Source organism: Heterodontus francisci, chromosome 1 (assembly GCF_036365525.1).
Source record: "Heterodontus francisci isolate sHetFra1 chromosome 1, sHetFra1.hap1, whole genome shotgun sequence".
Taxonomy (NCBI): domain Eukaryota; kingdom Metazoa; phylum Chordata; class Chondrichthyes; order Heterodontiformes; family Heterodontidae; genus Heterodontus; species Heterodontus francisci.
In genome coordinates, this window is record NC_090371.1 from 275,877,090 (window position 1) to 275,894,675 (window position 17,586).

Consider the following 17,586-nt stretch of genomic DNA (forward strand, 5'->3'; position numbering starts at 1 on the left):
CATTTTAAAATACATTGTACTGTTAAAGCTGTCTTTACAAGGAGACCCATCTATTTAACTGCAACAAGCAGTCGCAAACTTTGGTCGAATCTGTTTCCTTCTGCAATGTATTTCTCTGTGCCACCTTATCATTAGGAAACTTTAACCATTTCAAAGCTCAAAATTCTGTAATTGTGCTTTTCTTTTGGTCAGATGTGTGAGTATGTATTTTGTGTGTCTGGATTTGTGTGCTTGTGTCTGTGTGTGTGTGTGTGTGTGTATACATCAGTACATAGGTCTGTGTGTGCGTCTCTATGTTTGTGTGTTGATCCCTGAACTGTGCAGTTTCTCATGCAAAGTTTTGTTTTATTGAATTGTGTTTTACCAGAGTGCGATATACAAAGGCGATTACCATCCTGCACATCCGACTATAAAAATATTTTGGGAAGTATTCCATGAGTTTCCCTTGGAAAAAAAGAAGTTGTTTCTGTGTAAGTATGGATTCTTTTGTGTAAATATGACCTTGTTAGGTGTTAGAAGTCTCACAAGAAAATATATATTTCGGTACTGGAGAGATCAGGATGCTGGGGCCTGGTTTTTCTTCCCATCCTGAAGTGTGCTGTTCCAATCCAGCTGGCTCATTTTGCTGCCCTTTGCTGTTAAATGGCACAGTTTCTAGCAGGATTCAGGGCCAAAGAAATACAGGGGCCGCTGCAGGCCTCAAGGCCTCTGGGTCACAAGGTAAGAAAGTTGGGACTTTTTCAAACCTCTCTGACTTGCTGCTTGGACCTGCTTCGGAGGGGAGGGTCTGAGGGGCAACCTGCTTGGGAAATTGGATAACACAAGCACTGTCTAGAGGTAAATAGGACTCAACGTCATTATTCAAAATAAAAACAAAAAGCGCTGGCAACACTCGGCCAGTGAGGCCACATCTGTCGATAGAGAAATGTAGGGCTGAGTTACAGGTTGATATAAGGTCATCGAGCTGAAATGTTAACTCTTTTACTGCAACCCACCCACCCCCTCCACAGGTGTTGTCTGACCTGCTGAGTGTTTCCAGCAGTTTCTCTGCACCCGTGGTATTTTTACTATTCAAAAACATGCTTTCCTCCTACAATTTTCAAATCTAAACTTTAGCGTTCCCGAACCACTTGGTTAACCCTGCCTTCTCTCCGATTGTGTCAATCTTGGCGCCAGTCTGCACTTTGACCTTTGGCCCTCTGGCTAGGCTTCTCGATTTAACACACAGGACTTCTCACCTTTTTTATTTCTCCGTTCCGCCTGTAGTGTTTTTGACCGGTAGTGACCGCATTCCTATTTATGGGATGGCAAGTATTCGGATGACCATTCAACCCACAGCTGGAGGAGAGCGCTACCTGCCCGTGGCTCATACCTGTTACAACCTGCTGGATCTCCCCAAGTACAAGAGTAAAGTGACACTGAGCACCAAACTCACTCAGGCTATAGACCATTACGAGGGCTTCAGCTTGGTATGAAATTAACTCCTCTTCTTTCCATTGCAAGGAAATATATCCCTTTAAGAAGCACTTTATTATTATTAGAGATTATTTTACAAAATACTGTCTCATTCCTTATTTTAAAAGATGATTTTACAATATAGTCTGAGAGACTATCCTTTGACTGTAATTCCAAACTATAGGGGTACATTTTAAACAAGCCTTTGCTACAGCTGCGGCTGCATTTTTCTTAGCATTACGTTTAGTTGAAATGCAACGCTTTTTAATTTGGCATTATGAACAAGGAGGACTGATCGGAGGCCCAGTTTATCCAACTTCAGGAGACACTGCCAGGTTTTAGTGATGCTCCCTGCTGGAATCTCTGAAAAGCCCATGACCAAAGAACGGCCTAGAAATTCAATGGTGCCATGCCCGTTTTTTCAGACGCTAAATTGGCAGGGAGCACACGCCCTCCACGAGCTGGAAGTGTGCCGCTTGCCATATTGGTTTAGGCCAGGGTTGACGCCTAAAATGGGTATTAATTAGGCCCTTTGCATGTGGAAATAAGGGGCTTAATGTTTTTGAGGCCACCGTTTTCCCCCACAACCCCCCCCCCCTACAAGATTCGGTGGCCTTGAGGTATTCAGGAAAACCAGGCCTACATTCTGCCGTTAAATGGACCACTGGAGGCTGGCACCGGCAAGTTGGCTAAATACTTGCCTGAATGTGGAGCTGAATGTTGATCACATAATAAATTCTATGGGCCGCTGCCAGCCTGTTGCTCACATCCTCATTCCGATCGTGGCCTTGACCCCCACCTCTCTAATGATCACTGTCGACTGTCTCCCGAGTGCATCCCCATCTGCTTTAACAACCACTTATCCAAGATGGCTGAAATGCGAAGCTTCTTTGCCCGGAAAGTGCCTGCGGCTCATTTTAATGAGGCCTGAGGCCCAGTACCGGATGCACCTCGGACCTAACCGCTCAGGTGCGGGGACCGTTTCTCGAGGGTCAACATCGCTTCATTTGTGAAATGAGTCTCTGGCGAAGGCATGGAATCAGGCGGTGATGGACTGGCAGCCCCCGTTCCACACCACGCCCGATGGTGAACGGAAAAGGCAATCGGGCAGGGCGCGGAAACAGGCGGCCGATTCACGACCAGACCCTGATTTCGCTACTTGCGACCTTTTAATTTGCTGTGGCCATCCCTCAAAGCTTTAATGGCTGTTGCTTTTAAAATCCAGCCTGCAGCCAAGTGCTGTGAAATGTGTAACCATAAAGGAGGCCGAAGAAGCATTTTTAAGAGAGAAAACTACATGTATTCTCAACACAATAAGCTTGCCTGTTAATCTAAGTAAATGGTGCAACAAATGCCAGGTAGCTACCACCTGACAGCTGCGTAAAAGCAACTGGGAACTCCTTTGAAGGTGAATATTGTAAGAATGAGATGGTTTCTGCTGCGTCTACTTGCGGTCTTACCAAATGCTTTGTAAAGTATTGTAACATGCTTGTACAAACCCTCTTTCTTGTAATCTGAGAGGCCTAGTTTGAGAGGACCTGGGCAGAAATGTAATCCTGATTTTTTTTTTATTTCGTGAGTAGAAAGTTTTTATTTTCTTTTTTTCTCGTGAGATAAAGCCCTAGATTAAATCCAGCTGTGTACTTTTTTATGTTGTCAGACTTTTTAAAAAGATAAATTAAAAAAAAAAGCCAAAAGCTCTGTTGCTTTTTTTTTTCCCCATCTATTTTACTGCTTGGAGTGTTTCACACATGGAGTCAAAGACTAAGTGTAGGCTTCAGGTGACAATGGGGATAATCATTGCAGAGTGATCTGACATGATTCAGTTCCCCGTTTAGTTACTCATTCAGTATTTTCACATTTCTACATCCATATTTAGAATGTAAACTTGTCACGCTGTAATTGCAGCCTCTTCCCAGAGGTGGCCCCATGGCATCTCCAGTGGCCATACTGTGTACGTACAGCGTGGTGTTTATATATCTATCCCTCAACCAACATCACCTAAAATGGATTATCTGGTTGTTATCATGTTGCTGTTTTTGGAGCTTGCTTTGTGTAAACTGGCTGCTGTGTTTACTAAATTACAAGTGACTACACTCCATTGGCTGTAGAGCACTTTGCAACATCCTGGGGTTGTGAAAGGTGCTATATAAATTAAGAGTGCTTTTGCATTGTTACTCACCCCCATACAAATGGAGCCCACATTGTAGTTAGGTTTTTTGTCCTACAGTCCATTACTGGCCTCCTCAAGGCCTCGTTACACTGCTGCCTCAGCAGGCAGACACTACACCGAGCAGCAAGGTCCTCGACTCCATCCTGTGTAGCTGATCTTGGGAAGAATGCGACAGCCAACCTCAGGAGGGCCCTGGGACAAGGAAGGGGCAAAGAGTGATCAAAGTCTCCACTCCTGCCTGCTATCTGGTGACTTCTGCTGGGAAGTGAATATGTGGACTCTGGGTCAGAACTTAATGGGGAGGAAAGAAGTGAACGATGCTGCATGCAGTCAAATAGCCCACCCCAGTTCACGGGGGAAGAATGGCTGTGGGTGAGGCATGGAAAAACACCTGTCGAGAGGTGTTGGTGGGAGGGGAGGTGAGAAGCTTACACAATAATAAAAAAAAAAAGGGAATTTCCATTAAAGCAGATATTGATAGATTTGGCTCTGGCTTCTGAAGTGGTGCAACAGATGGGGAACACTTTAAATAAGACATGAGTTCTCAACTGGCTTGTGGATTATATAGATTTCTTTAACAAAATGTTTTCGGTAACTCATACAAATGAAATGATGCGAGTACGTACAGCAAAAATATATTTTCTGTTATACAAAATACAATCACATTTATGTACAAAAATGTACACATCCATATTTCTCCATTCTCAGTGTCTACATTCAAAGATAAATGTTAACACCAGTACAGTCTGCTTATTTTTTGTATTTGACAATTGTTTTCGTCCTGTAAACATTGATTCAAAGCCAAGGGCACGGAGCCCAGAGTTACACAATGTGCAAGTAGTGTTAGGACTCCTGTCCTACTGTGAGTCGTTGGGTGCACGCACATAAACCCGAGAGCAAAGGGCTTCAGTCGGAACCTGGAGGGAGCAACAGACACAATGAAGGCAGCTAACACAGTTTATCTTGAGGCACAGGGGGTTCACGGAACAAGGAATCTAACAATGACGTTCTGCGCCGTTTCCCTTTAATGCCACCTGGTACCACTACATTACAATCGACTTTGAGTGTGTTATTTTCAACCCAGGGCTGAATTTGATAGCTTTGTCATAACTTTCAGTCTTTTTATAACTCTTCTGCTGAGATTGATTCGGCACTGCACGCTTTTAAGCCAAGTGCTGCAAGGATCTGTTCACGTATTGGAAATTCTGGCAGAAGCCCTTCCTAATGGGTTAAAAATCCACAGCGTTCACATTGGGGAGCTAAAGAGGGCACACGTTACGTTAACTGAGGGTTTCTTTCAGGATCCAGCACTCCCTGCAGCAGCTGAGGAATGTTACGCACGCTGGGTGATGCATGCATGGAGTCAACAGCAGCACAGTTTAAAGGTAAAAGCTTGGTTAGAGGATCAGGGATTAACTGGGCCAAAGTATGGATGTAATTCTGTCCCCAGTTTAAAGCCACGCGTTCGGTCCCGACTGTTGTGTGTGTTTCCATCAGAATTGCTATTATGACGTTATAATTGAAACTGTACACATGTAAATGTGCCATACTGTAACTGCACTTCTGCAACAGTGGGGGTTTTGTGCAGGAAGGGTATAATTAACATGACACCTTTACATTGGTAGTTCCCATTATAAATGTGGACATGGGTGTGCGTATGGTGAAACGTTGACAGGAGGTGCAGTTGGATGGAACATTTTTAAATATGTAGATATTGGGAACTGAAATGGTTAGCATTTTTACAGGGATTACACTAACCTCATCGATCTACCTTTCCTCCATATTCTTTGACACGCTTACCTAATAAAAAGTTATCACTCTCAGTCATGGAAAATTTCAACTGACACAGCATCTGCTGTGTTTTTGGGGAGAGAGCTGCAAATTTCCATCACGCTTTATGAAACAGCTATTACTGTACTATTTTTCTACGATTTCAAGAGAATGCCATACATGTTACAACAGGCTAAGGCAAAATCTATATAAAAAAAAAACCCTATATAATTGTCTCTGTTAATTGCAAAAAGCTCAGATGGCCTGCTACAGAACAACGGGGCCTTCAGTGAGTCTGCATGGAAACAGTTTTCAAGTCCCCTTTTTACAGAACCCTCACAACTTCAGACCACATTTTAGTTTTTGTGGCTGCAACTTAAAGCTTATATGGGTGAAGGGCAGCTTTAATTCAGCCAGACACTACACCGGTCATCACGTCCCTCACGTCCCTCAGTCACATTCCCATGCGAGTGTGTCTGCTCAGCATCCTGGCATGGAATTGGGGCTCAGACACCAATGTCCTTTGCCCTTTCCCAAAATTACAACCAGCAGCTCCGGCAAGCGGACAGGCGAGCTGCTCTGGTTTTCCTTACGGATTGAGTTGGCAGCATACAGATTACTTGGCTGCTGTCTCCTCAGCAAGGTGTGCCTAGGTTTACTTCACTTTACTCACAAGACCAATTTGATGCAAAGCTGTGCTGAGCGGAGCATTTGCAATACTTTGCACAGAATGGTAGTGATATCTTTGTCCCTCATCTATTTAACTGTGGCAATCTTCACCTAGCTGTGTATAATGGGAATGCTGTGCAGTAAATGGACGAGGGAGGTGCTACACCTTTTAAATCAAATCTCAATAAATACGATAAGTACAGTAATGAAATGCACATTAATTCAATGCCATTTATTTCACTGTTGCAGCTCGGAGAGTTCTCTCAGCATTTAACCCATAGGATTTCTGGTTTCTTGAGCAATGAGAAGGCCCATAATGAGAGTGTCCCAAATTGGTCGTCCAAACTTTCAAGAATGCAACAGCCTCTGATGAGGGTTGATTTTTAAAAAAAATCTCACAATGGATTTGTCAATTTAGATTTTTCAAAATGCTATGAAATATAGAAATTAATATCGAATGAGATGCCCGGAAGGGAATTCTAAATTGTACTCATTAGTTTTTTAAAAACCCTTATGATTTCCCCATATGGGTAACATAAATTCAAACCCATGGGAGATCTGTACATGTTGTTACTGTACCCAATATCAAGGCCCTAAAATTATACCTGTATGAACATGTTGTTCTGAAATTTCTCTCTCCCTGCTATCTCAGTAAAATTATTAACCCATCAGTTATAAATGGGACTGTCAAATTGCTGCAGAGAGGAATTTCAGATGGATGTGTTAAAGGTTTTGCACTCAAAATGAGATGTACAGGCCAGCTTGCACCAGAATAACGAACTCAGTTATCTGATGGTAAGTGAACGCCGTACTGTATTACTGCTTTCTCAATCCTCTTCTCAGCCTCATTTACTGATAATGCACCTTTCAGAGTAAATACTAGTTCTACTGAATTCAGGCTTTTATACTGTCTCGGCTTGGTACACAAAGTGATGATCTCAGTAGCTGGCAGCACAACAAGGAACTCTCCAGGAGCGCTGTGATTAGGTTTACAAGCTGAAACACATTCCAGGGATTTAATGGTGACTAGGCCCAGGAAGTTGAGGGCAAGTGAGGTTAGAGGGTGGGGATAAGTGGACAAGGATGTTTACAAGTAATGAAATCTCTCATTTCTATATTTCCATTAAAATTGCTATGAAAACATTTGTAATGGAAACTGTCTTTGTAAGTTGATTGTTTACATTCAGTTACAGAGTGGCTCCTGGTCATTTAAGTGTCAATGTATTATAGGCTGGACTCCCACGTAATGTGTATATAATATATATATATTATATATACAAAAAACAGGGGTAGTCTTTAGCACTATGGGCACAGCTTCATACATTGGGACTGCATATCGGGAATTTAGGCATAGAGGCCAATACAGGCGAAAACGAAGCTCCAGAATACACAACGTGCACTCCTGTCTTGCGAAGGGTGCACTAATCCAGAAAATTTACTCCCTAGTGTTTGCTTTGCCCACCTTTCCAGAACTGCCTTGATGGACTTTGTACCTCTCAGGCTGTAGACACCTGACATTCTCCTAACAGCTTTTCAGCAGCCCAAGGGGCGACTTGACAATTGTACGAAGCTACACCAGAGTCACGATGGGACTAGCTGACAGGAAAAAAAGTAGCATGTTTTAGATGTGAAACTCCTGTAAATGTTATAGGAGCAGAATGACTGGAGATGTGAGATGCAAATTCCTGTACGTGCTCTGAAACCAGGGGTACAAACATTTGAACATATTCTGCAGGCAATGTGAACTTCTTTAGTAGTGATCCTATAGAAAGCCATGAACTAACATCTCCCCAAATGCAGTGCTTGCAGCGCACTGTAAAGCTTTAGTCACTGTTAAGCATACAGATTTCAAGCAGGGTACCAAATAACAAGGTCATATCACACGGGAAGGAAGTGAAGTCCTTCTCCTTGGTAATAAAGTTAACGCAACTGTTTGAAGTCCTTTTGACGCTCAATACCAAAGTGTTCTAAAATCTTACTTTCAGGGACTTTTTGGTTTTTGACATTAGTGTATCAGTAAAACGCTATGAGCAGGACAAGTTTTACCATCTCAAAAATTAACGCTCACCTCTAAACCTAATAGGAAATCATGCTTTAGGAGGGTTAACACTCTGAACACAGGAAAAATTTGACACTGTCAATAATGCATTGCTACAGCAATCAATCAATAAGCGGTGCTCCCAGCCGATTTTTCCTTAAAGTTACTTCCAATTCCCACACCGAATTGTATTGTCCAGGTAAAGGGGGTTTAAAGCCATTGCATTTTGTAATTATTCAAGCTGTACTGATAGGCTGTAGCTAAAAGATGCCAGTTACCTGGTTTACACTCCATTCAATCCTTAAGAAACTTGCATAAAACAAGATTAATTTGTGGAACAGTCTGGTGCATTATTTTAAAAGCATTGATGCTATGCAAGTCCCCTTGCCCAGCCCCATCATTCTACTCTACCTTTCTACAAACGCATACGATCAGTCAAAGAGAACAGAACACCATTGCTTTTTTCTTAAAAACTGAATGCACATACAAATCATTGTTCAACTTGCTAATCATTAAATTGATTCTCTTTTTGGTAAGTATTGTGAAAAGATCCTAAGGAACAAAATGATCTAATTTCCCTCTTTAATAGAGATTTGAAAAATGCTGCCAATAATTTTGGTTCATTAATATTTGTCGAGGACCTTTTTTGTTTCTGTTGTCACGCTGAAGAGGGTTTCATCATTCCAAGCTTTGAAAAACACTGAGTCTTCTGAGAAACAGTCTGGTGCCCTATCTTCAGATCATTCTCTCCTCACGTCACACACAGCGAAGTCCTTGTACCAACTATGTTGCTGACGGTTCAGCCTCAGAGCATCCATGTAAGCTATCTTGATCAACTGAAGGTCACAATTCAATCTGGGATCAGCTGAGGCAACCGTTCATCACAGGTTTGCTTGTGAAGTACAATCAATTGTGGTGTCTTTCTGGACCTCATTGCCCAGGAGGCTCTGAGAATTTGGATTAGAACGGGGCTGAGATGGAGGAGCAAACCCTTCAGATTCACCCCTTCTGAAAAGCACAGGAGGTGTTGGTGTGGCAGTTCCTCTTGGTCGTTGTATCGGAGCACTGCTGGCACTGGACATCTCCAAGAGACGACTGAGTTACGGCAAGGCCAGTAAAATCAAGCTGCTTTTTGGCTTTCACTGTGGTACAAGGTGAGAGGCCAGCGCATCCTCTCACCTCACTGCTGTGGGACCATCCACTAAATAAAAGAGGCAATGAAAATCGACAACACGGAATATTTCCATATTCATATGATCTTTGAAGGGTCTTGCTTGCTTATGAGCACTTCCAGGAGCCTCAGCTTTGCCTTGACGTGCTTATATTCACTGTATTCTTCAGCCATGGGTGCACGATCTTCTTTCTGCACATTTCTATGCAAAATAAGAGTGATTTGAATCACAACAGGAATGGAATTCTACATTTTAAAATTCTACCATCCCTGCCCCCAATAACTTTGCTACATCAGTTACTTTGATTACTGAAGGTAGAAAGGGTTTTCATCAATATAGCACCTTTCCCATCCTTATTATGCCCAAAATGCTTTGTCAGTCAAATACTGTTTTGAAGGCAATTTGCACACAGCGAGATCCCACTAATAGCAATGAGATGAATATCTGCATTTTAAATGGTGGCTAAGAGACAAATATTGGCAGGAACACCAGGGATGACTCCCTTGCTCTTCTTTGAAATAGTGCCATGGGATCTTTTACACCCATCTGAGGATAGGCAGGGGGCTTGGTTTAACATCTCATCTGAAAGACAGCACCTCCAACAGTGCAGCAATCCCTCAGTGCTGTACTACAGCTTTTCTTCTGTGCTGAAGTCTCTGGAGTGGGATTTGAACCCACAATCTTCTAGCTTAGAGATAAGAACACTACCAGCTAAGCTATGGATGTACCCTATTAAGGAACATAATACATATGCCCCCAGACATTTTTTGCTGCACTCCCGTTTCAGAGATTCATATCCGATGTGCTTGCCCCACTCTAAGAAACGTTACTGTTCAAATAGACATTGTGGGTAAGCCAGAATACTTCAGTGGTTTGTGTGGTCATTATCAGATTGCTGTTGTGGGATCTTGCTGTGCACAAATTGACTGTTGTGGCTCCTACATTAGCCACAGTGACTATACTTTAAAAGTACTTCACTGGCTGCAAAGCTGGGGTGTCCTGAAAGGTGCTATATAAATGTAAGTCTTTCTGTAACTCTTTCTTCAGAGGCAATTCGAACCAGGACAAAGCTCATGAACTTGACTCCCTGGGGGTGCCTTTTGGCAACACAGACAGAACTGGAGAATTTGTACCAGGATAACACGCATCATTGGTTGAAGTATGCTCTACTAATCCTCTGGCCACAGCAAAATGACAACTTGCATTTATATAGCACCTTTAATGCATGAATAGATCCTAAGGCACTTCACAGGACTAATTAGACCAAAAAAACTTGACAACGAGCAAAAGGACGAGACATTGGGAAGTGTAACGAAAAGCTTGGTCAAAGAAGTAGGTTTTAAGGAGAGAGAGGTGAAAAGGCAAAGGGAGGGAACTCCAGAACTGAAGACCGAGATGGCCGAAGGCATGGCTGCCAATGGTGGGATGAAGTAGGGTGCAATCTCTCCAAGACAATTAGAGACTGTCAGAGAAGCATATAACATCCATTTTGAAACCTGTTTTACTGTCTAATGATTAAAACTGCATTCAGCATTAGGAGCCAGATCTTGCAGCAATGTGCATTACAAGGTGCCTTAAGTCTGGAAGTCTCCTGGTCAGCTAACAGGCTGGGTTCCTCCTCACTGTGCTGACCAATGAGGAAGCCTCCAGTGCAGTAGGAAACTGATCCCTTTACCACGCAAAAAAGTCACAGGATGATCGGGTTTCACGAGATGTGGCGGTCACTGGCATGGCCAGGGTTTCCGTCAAAGGTGATGTAAAGGACACTTTCCTATTAAGACACTGAACTTGTATATGCTCTCTCAGATATAAAAGATATTCGAAGAAGTGTCCTGACCAATGATAATCACTAAAAACAGATGCTCTGGTCATTATCTAATTGCTGTACTGTTGCCGGTACTGTCTGTCATATGAGACCAAGTGCTAAAGACGCAAGTCACCTTAAGCTGGAATTTAGTTCACTGAGCAGGATATTTGCCTCCCAAATACCAAGATAATTATCTCCTAAAATTTCTACAGTTCAGACTGATCTGAGAATCCAGCCACTGTTCTCTCGATTCTTGGATGCTTGATTCAAGAAAGAGCGAAGCAAGTGCTCAACTGGGATTAATCTGTTTTAACATTCGATTGATCATCATTAAATAGTGCCACTAAAAAGTTCCAATGAGAAAACAACCTTCCATTTTCCTGAAAAAACGTGTCTTCAAAATCCCTCAGGGTTTTGCGAAGCCTTTTCTTGTCAGCTCTTGCTTCTTGCAGTTGTTCCAGAAGTTCTGGCCTAGAAATGTCAGAACAAAATGCTAGTTCTGAAATATTACACTGTATTGAAATACTAAAATCACCAAGTAAATTTTTTGCCCTCTGCAAGCAGCTAGACACTTTCTTTAATAAAGCCTAATTTAAAAAAAAATTAAAGTATTAAATATAAATATGCTTTAAAAATTAATCTCTACAATAGGAAAAGATATGGACATATAATTCTTAATTTACCACCAGGGGCTGGATTTTACCAGCCACCGCCCCCCCCGATGTCGGGGGTCATAGTGGGGGGGCCCGGAAAATACCCACAGGCCTCGACACTGGGAAGGTCCCGCCCCATTTTACCAGTGGTGGCGAGTTCCCACGGCATCCCCCACCCCCCCATCCCCCGGCCACTTGCCAACGGATCCTTAATTTAAATCGTCCAATAAATGTTAATGAATGAATAATCACTTTTCTTGTCCCGCCGGCTGTCCCACGCCGATATGCCAGCCGGATGCCAGAACTCCTGCGCCTTTGGATCTCCGTTCGGAAATCCGAGGCATAATACTGGTGGGTGGGGGGGGGGCGGAGTGAAGTTTTCAGGGCAGGAGGCTGGGGGAGTGGGGAAAACTGTTCCTACTGGTTGCGGGGATGGTGGGAAGGGGTCGAGGGTCAAAGTTTATAAAGTTCGGGTGGGAAAGTTCGCGATCACAAAGAATGTTTTTTTGGGGCAGGGGAGAGGTGGTGGGAAAGGGTATTCAAAGTGCAGTTGAAATTGTAATTTTCAATTGTAAACTTTCAATCTAACTGAAGGGCTTGAAGCCCTTTAAAAATGGTGCTGGTGCCTGTGCGGTGGCGCTGGATGCCATTGCAGGGGACTGAGTGCCTGCCCCCTCTACATCATTGGGGGCGGGTGGTCTGCCCCCTCCACGTTAATGAGCCGCTGCACGAAGTAGCCATTTTTGAAGAGAAATTCAGCCCAGGTTTGTTTATAAATGTGTCGGGGGGGGGCGGTGAGGTGTGGGGGGGGGAGGGGGAGGTGGTTGGTAGGGTATAATTTTATTTGAAAATTAAGACTCACCATTACAGGCCCGAATTTCTATTTACAAATGAGCAACAAGCAACTTACAGCACAGATTGAAAGCAATTCGTGTTGTAGTTCAGGCGGGAGATTCAGAGAACTGCCATGAAAATTCAAGGCCGAAGGTATCAAAGCTGGTTTTATGTGCAGTGTTGCCGAAGCTGCGGTCAAGATGAACCACGCTCTCTGGTGAGCACATGATGAGGACAGGATTAGACTGGACTTGACAAGACCTGCGAGCCTGCATGCATAGGCCTTGGCTACCAATAAGCCGTTCATCCTGCACTGCGCGGGGCTCAGTTAAACCCAGGTAACCGAGTTTGAAGGATGACTTAGAGAAGATCTCAGTGTCACCAGTGGCAAGTCTGCCCAAGAACTGGCTGCACATCACGGGAAGTCATGGACTTACTATTTTTTGCTTAATAACGTTAACGGATGTAAAATGGTGACAATGCAGCATAATACTGGGTGTCTTGACCCTTGGGCGTGCCTCAGGCTGGGATTCTTAAAACACACCATTTCCTAAGGCAGGCCATTTCTCCAATCTCTACAAGAATTGCTACATTTTACTTTCCTGATACTTCCAGCAGGCTTTGAAGATAAAGGAGTGGTCATCAATGCAATGTTTGGAGAGAGATGAGAGAGGGAGGGAAAAAAGGTATTGAGATTCAGAAAGAGACAGACAGAGGTGTCTTCATGTTCCACAGAAAGGTTGCAGCAACATTACATAGAATGAGGGATGAGGAATTTCAGTTATGAAGATAGATTGGAAAAGTTGGGACTGTTTTCCTTGGAGAAGAGAAGGCTGAGAGGTGATTTGATCGAGGTATTCAAAATCATGAGGGGTCTGGACAGAGTAGCTAGAGAGAAACCGTTCCCACTCCTGAAAGGATCGCGATCGAGAGGGCACAGATTTAAACTGATAGCAAAAGAAGCAAAAGCGACATGAGGAAAAACTTTTTCACGCAGCGAGTGGTTAAGGTCTGGAATGCGCTGCCTGACAGTCTGGTGAAGGCAGGTTCAATTGAAGCATTCAAAAGGGAATTAGACAGTTATATGAAAAGGAAGAATGTGCAGGGTTACGGAGAGAAGGTGGGGGAATGGCTCATTTGGGAGAACCGGTGCAGACATGATGGGCTGAATGGCCTCCTGCGCTGTAATGATTCTGTGAATTTACAGCATAGAAACAGACAATTTGGCCAACTGGTCTATGCCAGTATTTACTCTTCATATGAGCCACCTCTCATCCGATCAACATATCCTTCTGGCCCTTTTTCCTTCCTGTTCTTGTCAAGCTTCCCTTTAAATGCATTTATGTTAATCTCCTCAACCACTCCAAGTAGTAACGAGTTCCAAATCCACTCTTTTGGGAAAAGGTTTCTCCTGAATTCCTTATTGGATTTATTAGTGACTATCTTATATTAATGGCCCCCAGTTTTAGACACCCCACAATGGAAACACATTCTTTATGTTTACCTTATCAAACTGCTTTTATAATTTTAAAGACCTCTATTAGGTTACCCTTCAGTCTTCTTTTTTCTAGAGGAAAGAGCCCCAGCCTGTTCAACTTTTCCTGCTAGTTATAACCTCTCTCTTCTGCTATCATCTTTGCAAATCTTTTTTTTGCACCATCACCGGTGTTTCTATATCTTTTTTTTTTGTAACATGGAAATCAGAACTTTGAACCTAGAAAAAGGGTGTGGGGCAGCTCAAACTAAAGTAAGATGTGGAATAGGACGGAAAACAGAAGATATCAAAAACTGCTCGCTCTCTCTCTTGACTCACATGGAGGCCGAGTGCAGGTTTGAGAGCCTCAAATCAAGGCTGCATCGAGTTGGCGCCCTGTCGTCCATTGGTGACACAAACCCATCTGTGTCGTCATCCAGCTGGTCCAGGAAACTGCGGATGGTGAAGCCTGGCTTTACTGTAACTGCAAAGTCAGTTTTGGCATTGCAGTCATCTTCGGAGCCATCCTCCTCCTCCTGAAGAACAAAACCGCATGGCCAGGGTTAAGAAAATAAGAAAATGCCATTTACAAGCTATGTTGGGTTGCTTCATTTGTTCTACTAACTTTCCATGCTCCCCTCCCCACTGAAAACCTAAGCTCCTCCCACTACAGGCCAATTTCTCGTCCGTGACCTTTGGCAGTGAGTGATGGTGGCATAATTGGCCAAGACTGGAGGTGGAGCCTGGGAGCTTCCTGGTCTGTACGACTCTGGATCAAACTGCGCAGTGTTTTCCACAACTGGGACAATGAAAGCTTCCAGTACAAAGCACGTTCTTAAAAGGAAATTCTGTGAAGAAGAAAAGTACACCAAAAGAAAAGGAAAGCAACTTTTTAAAAAATAGGATGATTGACAGACTTTTCATTGGTTTAACGCACTTCAATACACACTGGCTGAAAGCTGCCAATCTGACATCTGTATGGCATAGTGTGGTCCTCAGTACCAACTCCTTTGCACACTGCTGTAAAGTGACTTATGTTTTGACTATAGAGAGCTCACACTGAGGGCATTGAAAGAGCTCTTCCTTATTTTTCTAACAGTAACTGGTGTTTGTGATCTAACTCACTGCTTTAATCCAGCCTTGTGAAACTTCAGGCCCCGGATCAGGCCCAATTGTGTGCCTCCCCACACAAAGAGTGGTAGAAGTTTGGAAATCTCTTCTGCAAATGGCAATTGATGCAAGATCAAGTGTTAAATTTAATTCTGAGATTGGTAGTTAACCAAAGGTTTTAAGGGATATGGGGCAAAGGCAGGTATGTGGAGTCCTAGCAAAGATCAGCCACCATCTCATTGAATCACAGAACAGGCCTGAGGGGCTGAATGGCCTCCTCCAGTTCCTGTGTTTATTTTCCTTCATCGGTACGTGTCAACATTCAAAATGGGTTTGGATGGGTGGATGAGGGGTTGAACAGATTTTTTTTTTAATTCATCCTCGGGATGTTGGGGCATCTTGGGCATTTATTGCCCATCCCTAGTTGCCCTTCAGAAGGTGACGGTGGGCCACCTTCTTGAACCCCTGCAATCCGTGTGAAGGTAATGCCACAGTGTCAGGTAGGGAGTTCAAGAATTTTGATCCAGCGACGATGAAGGAGCGGTGACATTCAGGATGATGTGTGACTTGGAGGGGAATCTGGACATCATGGTATTCACCTGTTGCACTTATCCTTCTAGGGGGTGAAGGTCGTGGGTTTGGGAAATGCTGTCGATGGTGATGCGTTCCAGTGCATCGTGTAGATGGTACACACTGCATCCATGATATGCTGATGGTGTGGGTAAATGAGATAAAGGCTATTTCCTTTCATGCAATGTAAACACCAACTCAGACTGGTTGGGCCAAAAAAGACTGTTTCTATGTCAAATAATGACAAAAGTAGGCCATTCAGCCCCTCAGGCCTGTTCTGCCATTCAGGTAGATCATGGCTAACCTGTACCTCAACTCCATTCACCTACCTTTGCTCTCTAGCCCTTGCTATCCGTAAAAAATTCACATGTCCCAGCATCTGCAGACTTTTGGGGGCGGGGGCAAGGGGAACTAGTCGCAGATTTCCACTGACCTTTGTGTGAATATGTTGCACGCTTCGATTTATCTCTGTCAGTATGGTAACAAGACAGCTGAATCCAGAGCACTTCACACTGCCCTTCGCTTGAATTTGTTTTCAGGATGAAATTATGGGTAAATTTCACAATGTGTCCTGTTTGTAACTATCTCCTGCCCATCGATCAGGAAGTAAAACCACTTAAGCACACAGCAGCCAATTTTGCTATCTGTTGGTGAGGTAGTTCATCATTCTGTACAAAGTAATATAGTGTCAGCTTTTACGTAGTGTGTACTTGTACATTGTCCAAATTCACTTCCTCACCACTCCAATAACAAACTTTTCTCCTATAAGTGATGCATGTCCCTTGCTTTCCTCGATCACATAAGCCCATCTGATTACTGGGGTGTCTTATGCGGCAAAGTGACTCACATTTCGTCTCCGTTTTGAAACTCAGTTCTGTTCCCTACACTCTAACCCCACCAAAGTGAACTCAAGAACATCTCACGAAGTTCCGAGAGAATTCTTCTGTGAAATATTATTTGTAATGAGGAATGTGCTAGAGAGCTAGTGACTGACACACTAATACATGTTGAAGAGCTTAAGTATAGTCATAAAATCTTACAGCACAGAGGGAGGCCATTCGGCCCATTGTGCCTGTGCTGGCTCTTCAAAAGAGCTATCCAATTAGTCCTACTCCCCTGCACTTTCCCCATAGCCCTGCAAATTTTTCTCTTTCAAGTAATTGTCCAATTCCCCCTTGAAAGTTATTATTGAATCTACTTTCACCACCCTTTCAGGCAGTGCATTCCAGATCAAAGCAACTCACTGCATCAGATTTCACCTCAGTTCAGCTCCAGTTCTAGCTCTTTTGCCAAGTACCTTGAGCCTGTGTCCTCTGGTTATTGGCCATTCTGCTACTGGAAGCAGTTTCTCCTTATTTACTCTCCCAAAACCCTTCATGATTTTGAAGATTTCTATTAAACCTCCCTTCTGCCTTCTCTGCTGGAAGGGGAACAGAGAAGAGTGCTTCTCTAGTTTCTCCATGTAACTGAAGTCCCTGATCCCTGCTACCATTCTAGTAAATCTCCTCTTCATTCTCTCCAAGTCCTTGACATCCTTCTGTACCCAGAATTGGTCATGATACTCCAGTTGGGGCCTAACCAGTGATTTATAAAGATTCAGCATAACTTCAGAACAAACTAATCACAGAAAAGGCCAATAAAAGGCACACACTTTACCCAGCTACTGTAAAAACCTGGCATGTGAGTCACACCGTATAATGGCTGCTTGTTCACTGAAAACCCTTTCGGGCACAAAAGTGTGGAACCTGTGCATCCGATTTTGTGGTAGATGTGATTCCAAAGACCAACTGAACATGGAAGACCACAGCAAACCTCTGGGAGCTGTGCTGACCATGCGATAACAACAGCAGCAAATCCTTCA

General features: G+C 43.4%; 2 protein-coding genes across 7 annotated transcripts in view; one reads left to right on the forward strand and one right to left on the reverse strand.

The window, feature by feature from the left end:
- LOC137376896 (probable E3 ubiquitin-protein ligase HERC3) overlaps positions 1-4,368 on the forward strand; it is an 89,839-nt gene extending 85,471 nt beyond the window's left edge. For both annotated transcript variants that reach the window (XM_068045856.1, XM_068045863.1), the window contains exons 24-25: positions 368-470; positions 1,267-4,368. In XM_068045856.1, coding sequence (XP_067901957.1) covers positions 368-470; positions 1,267-1,475 — 312 coding nt within the window. In that variant the 3' untranslated portion in view covers positions 1,476-4,368. The remainder of the gene's footprint in view (positions 1-367; positions 471-1,266) is intronic.
- A 4,305-nt stretch (positions 4,369-8,673) lies between these two features.
- The window catches only part of fam13a (family with sequence similarity 13 member A), a 256,398-nt gene continuing 247,485 nt past the window's right edge, over positions 8,674-17,586 (reverse strand). For 4 of the 5 annotated variants that reach the window (XM_068045839.1, XM_068045833.1, XM_068045834.1 and 1 more), the window contains 3 exons: positions 14,385-14,581; positions 11,454-11,555; positions 8,674-9,478 (listed from right to left, as the gene is read on the reverse strand). In XM_068045839.1, coding sequence (XP_067901940.1) covers positions 9,355-9,478; positions 11,454-11,555; positions 14,385-14,581 — 423 coding nt within the window. In that variant the 3' untranslated portion in view covers positions 8,674-9,354. Of the gene's footprint in view, positions 9,479-11,453; positions 11,556-14,384; positions 14,582-16,170; positions 16,394-17,586 lie in introns of those variants that run through there. The other variant, XM_068045846.1, reaches the window with a different exon arrangement.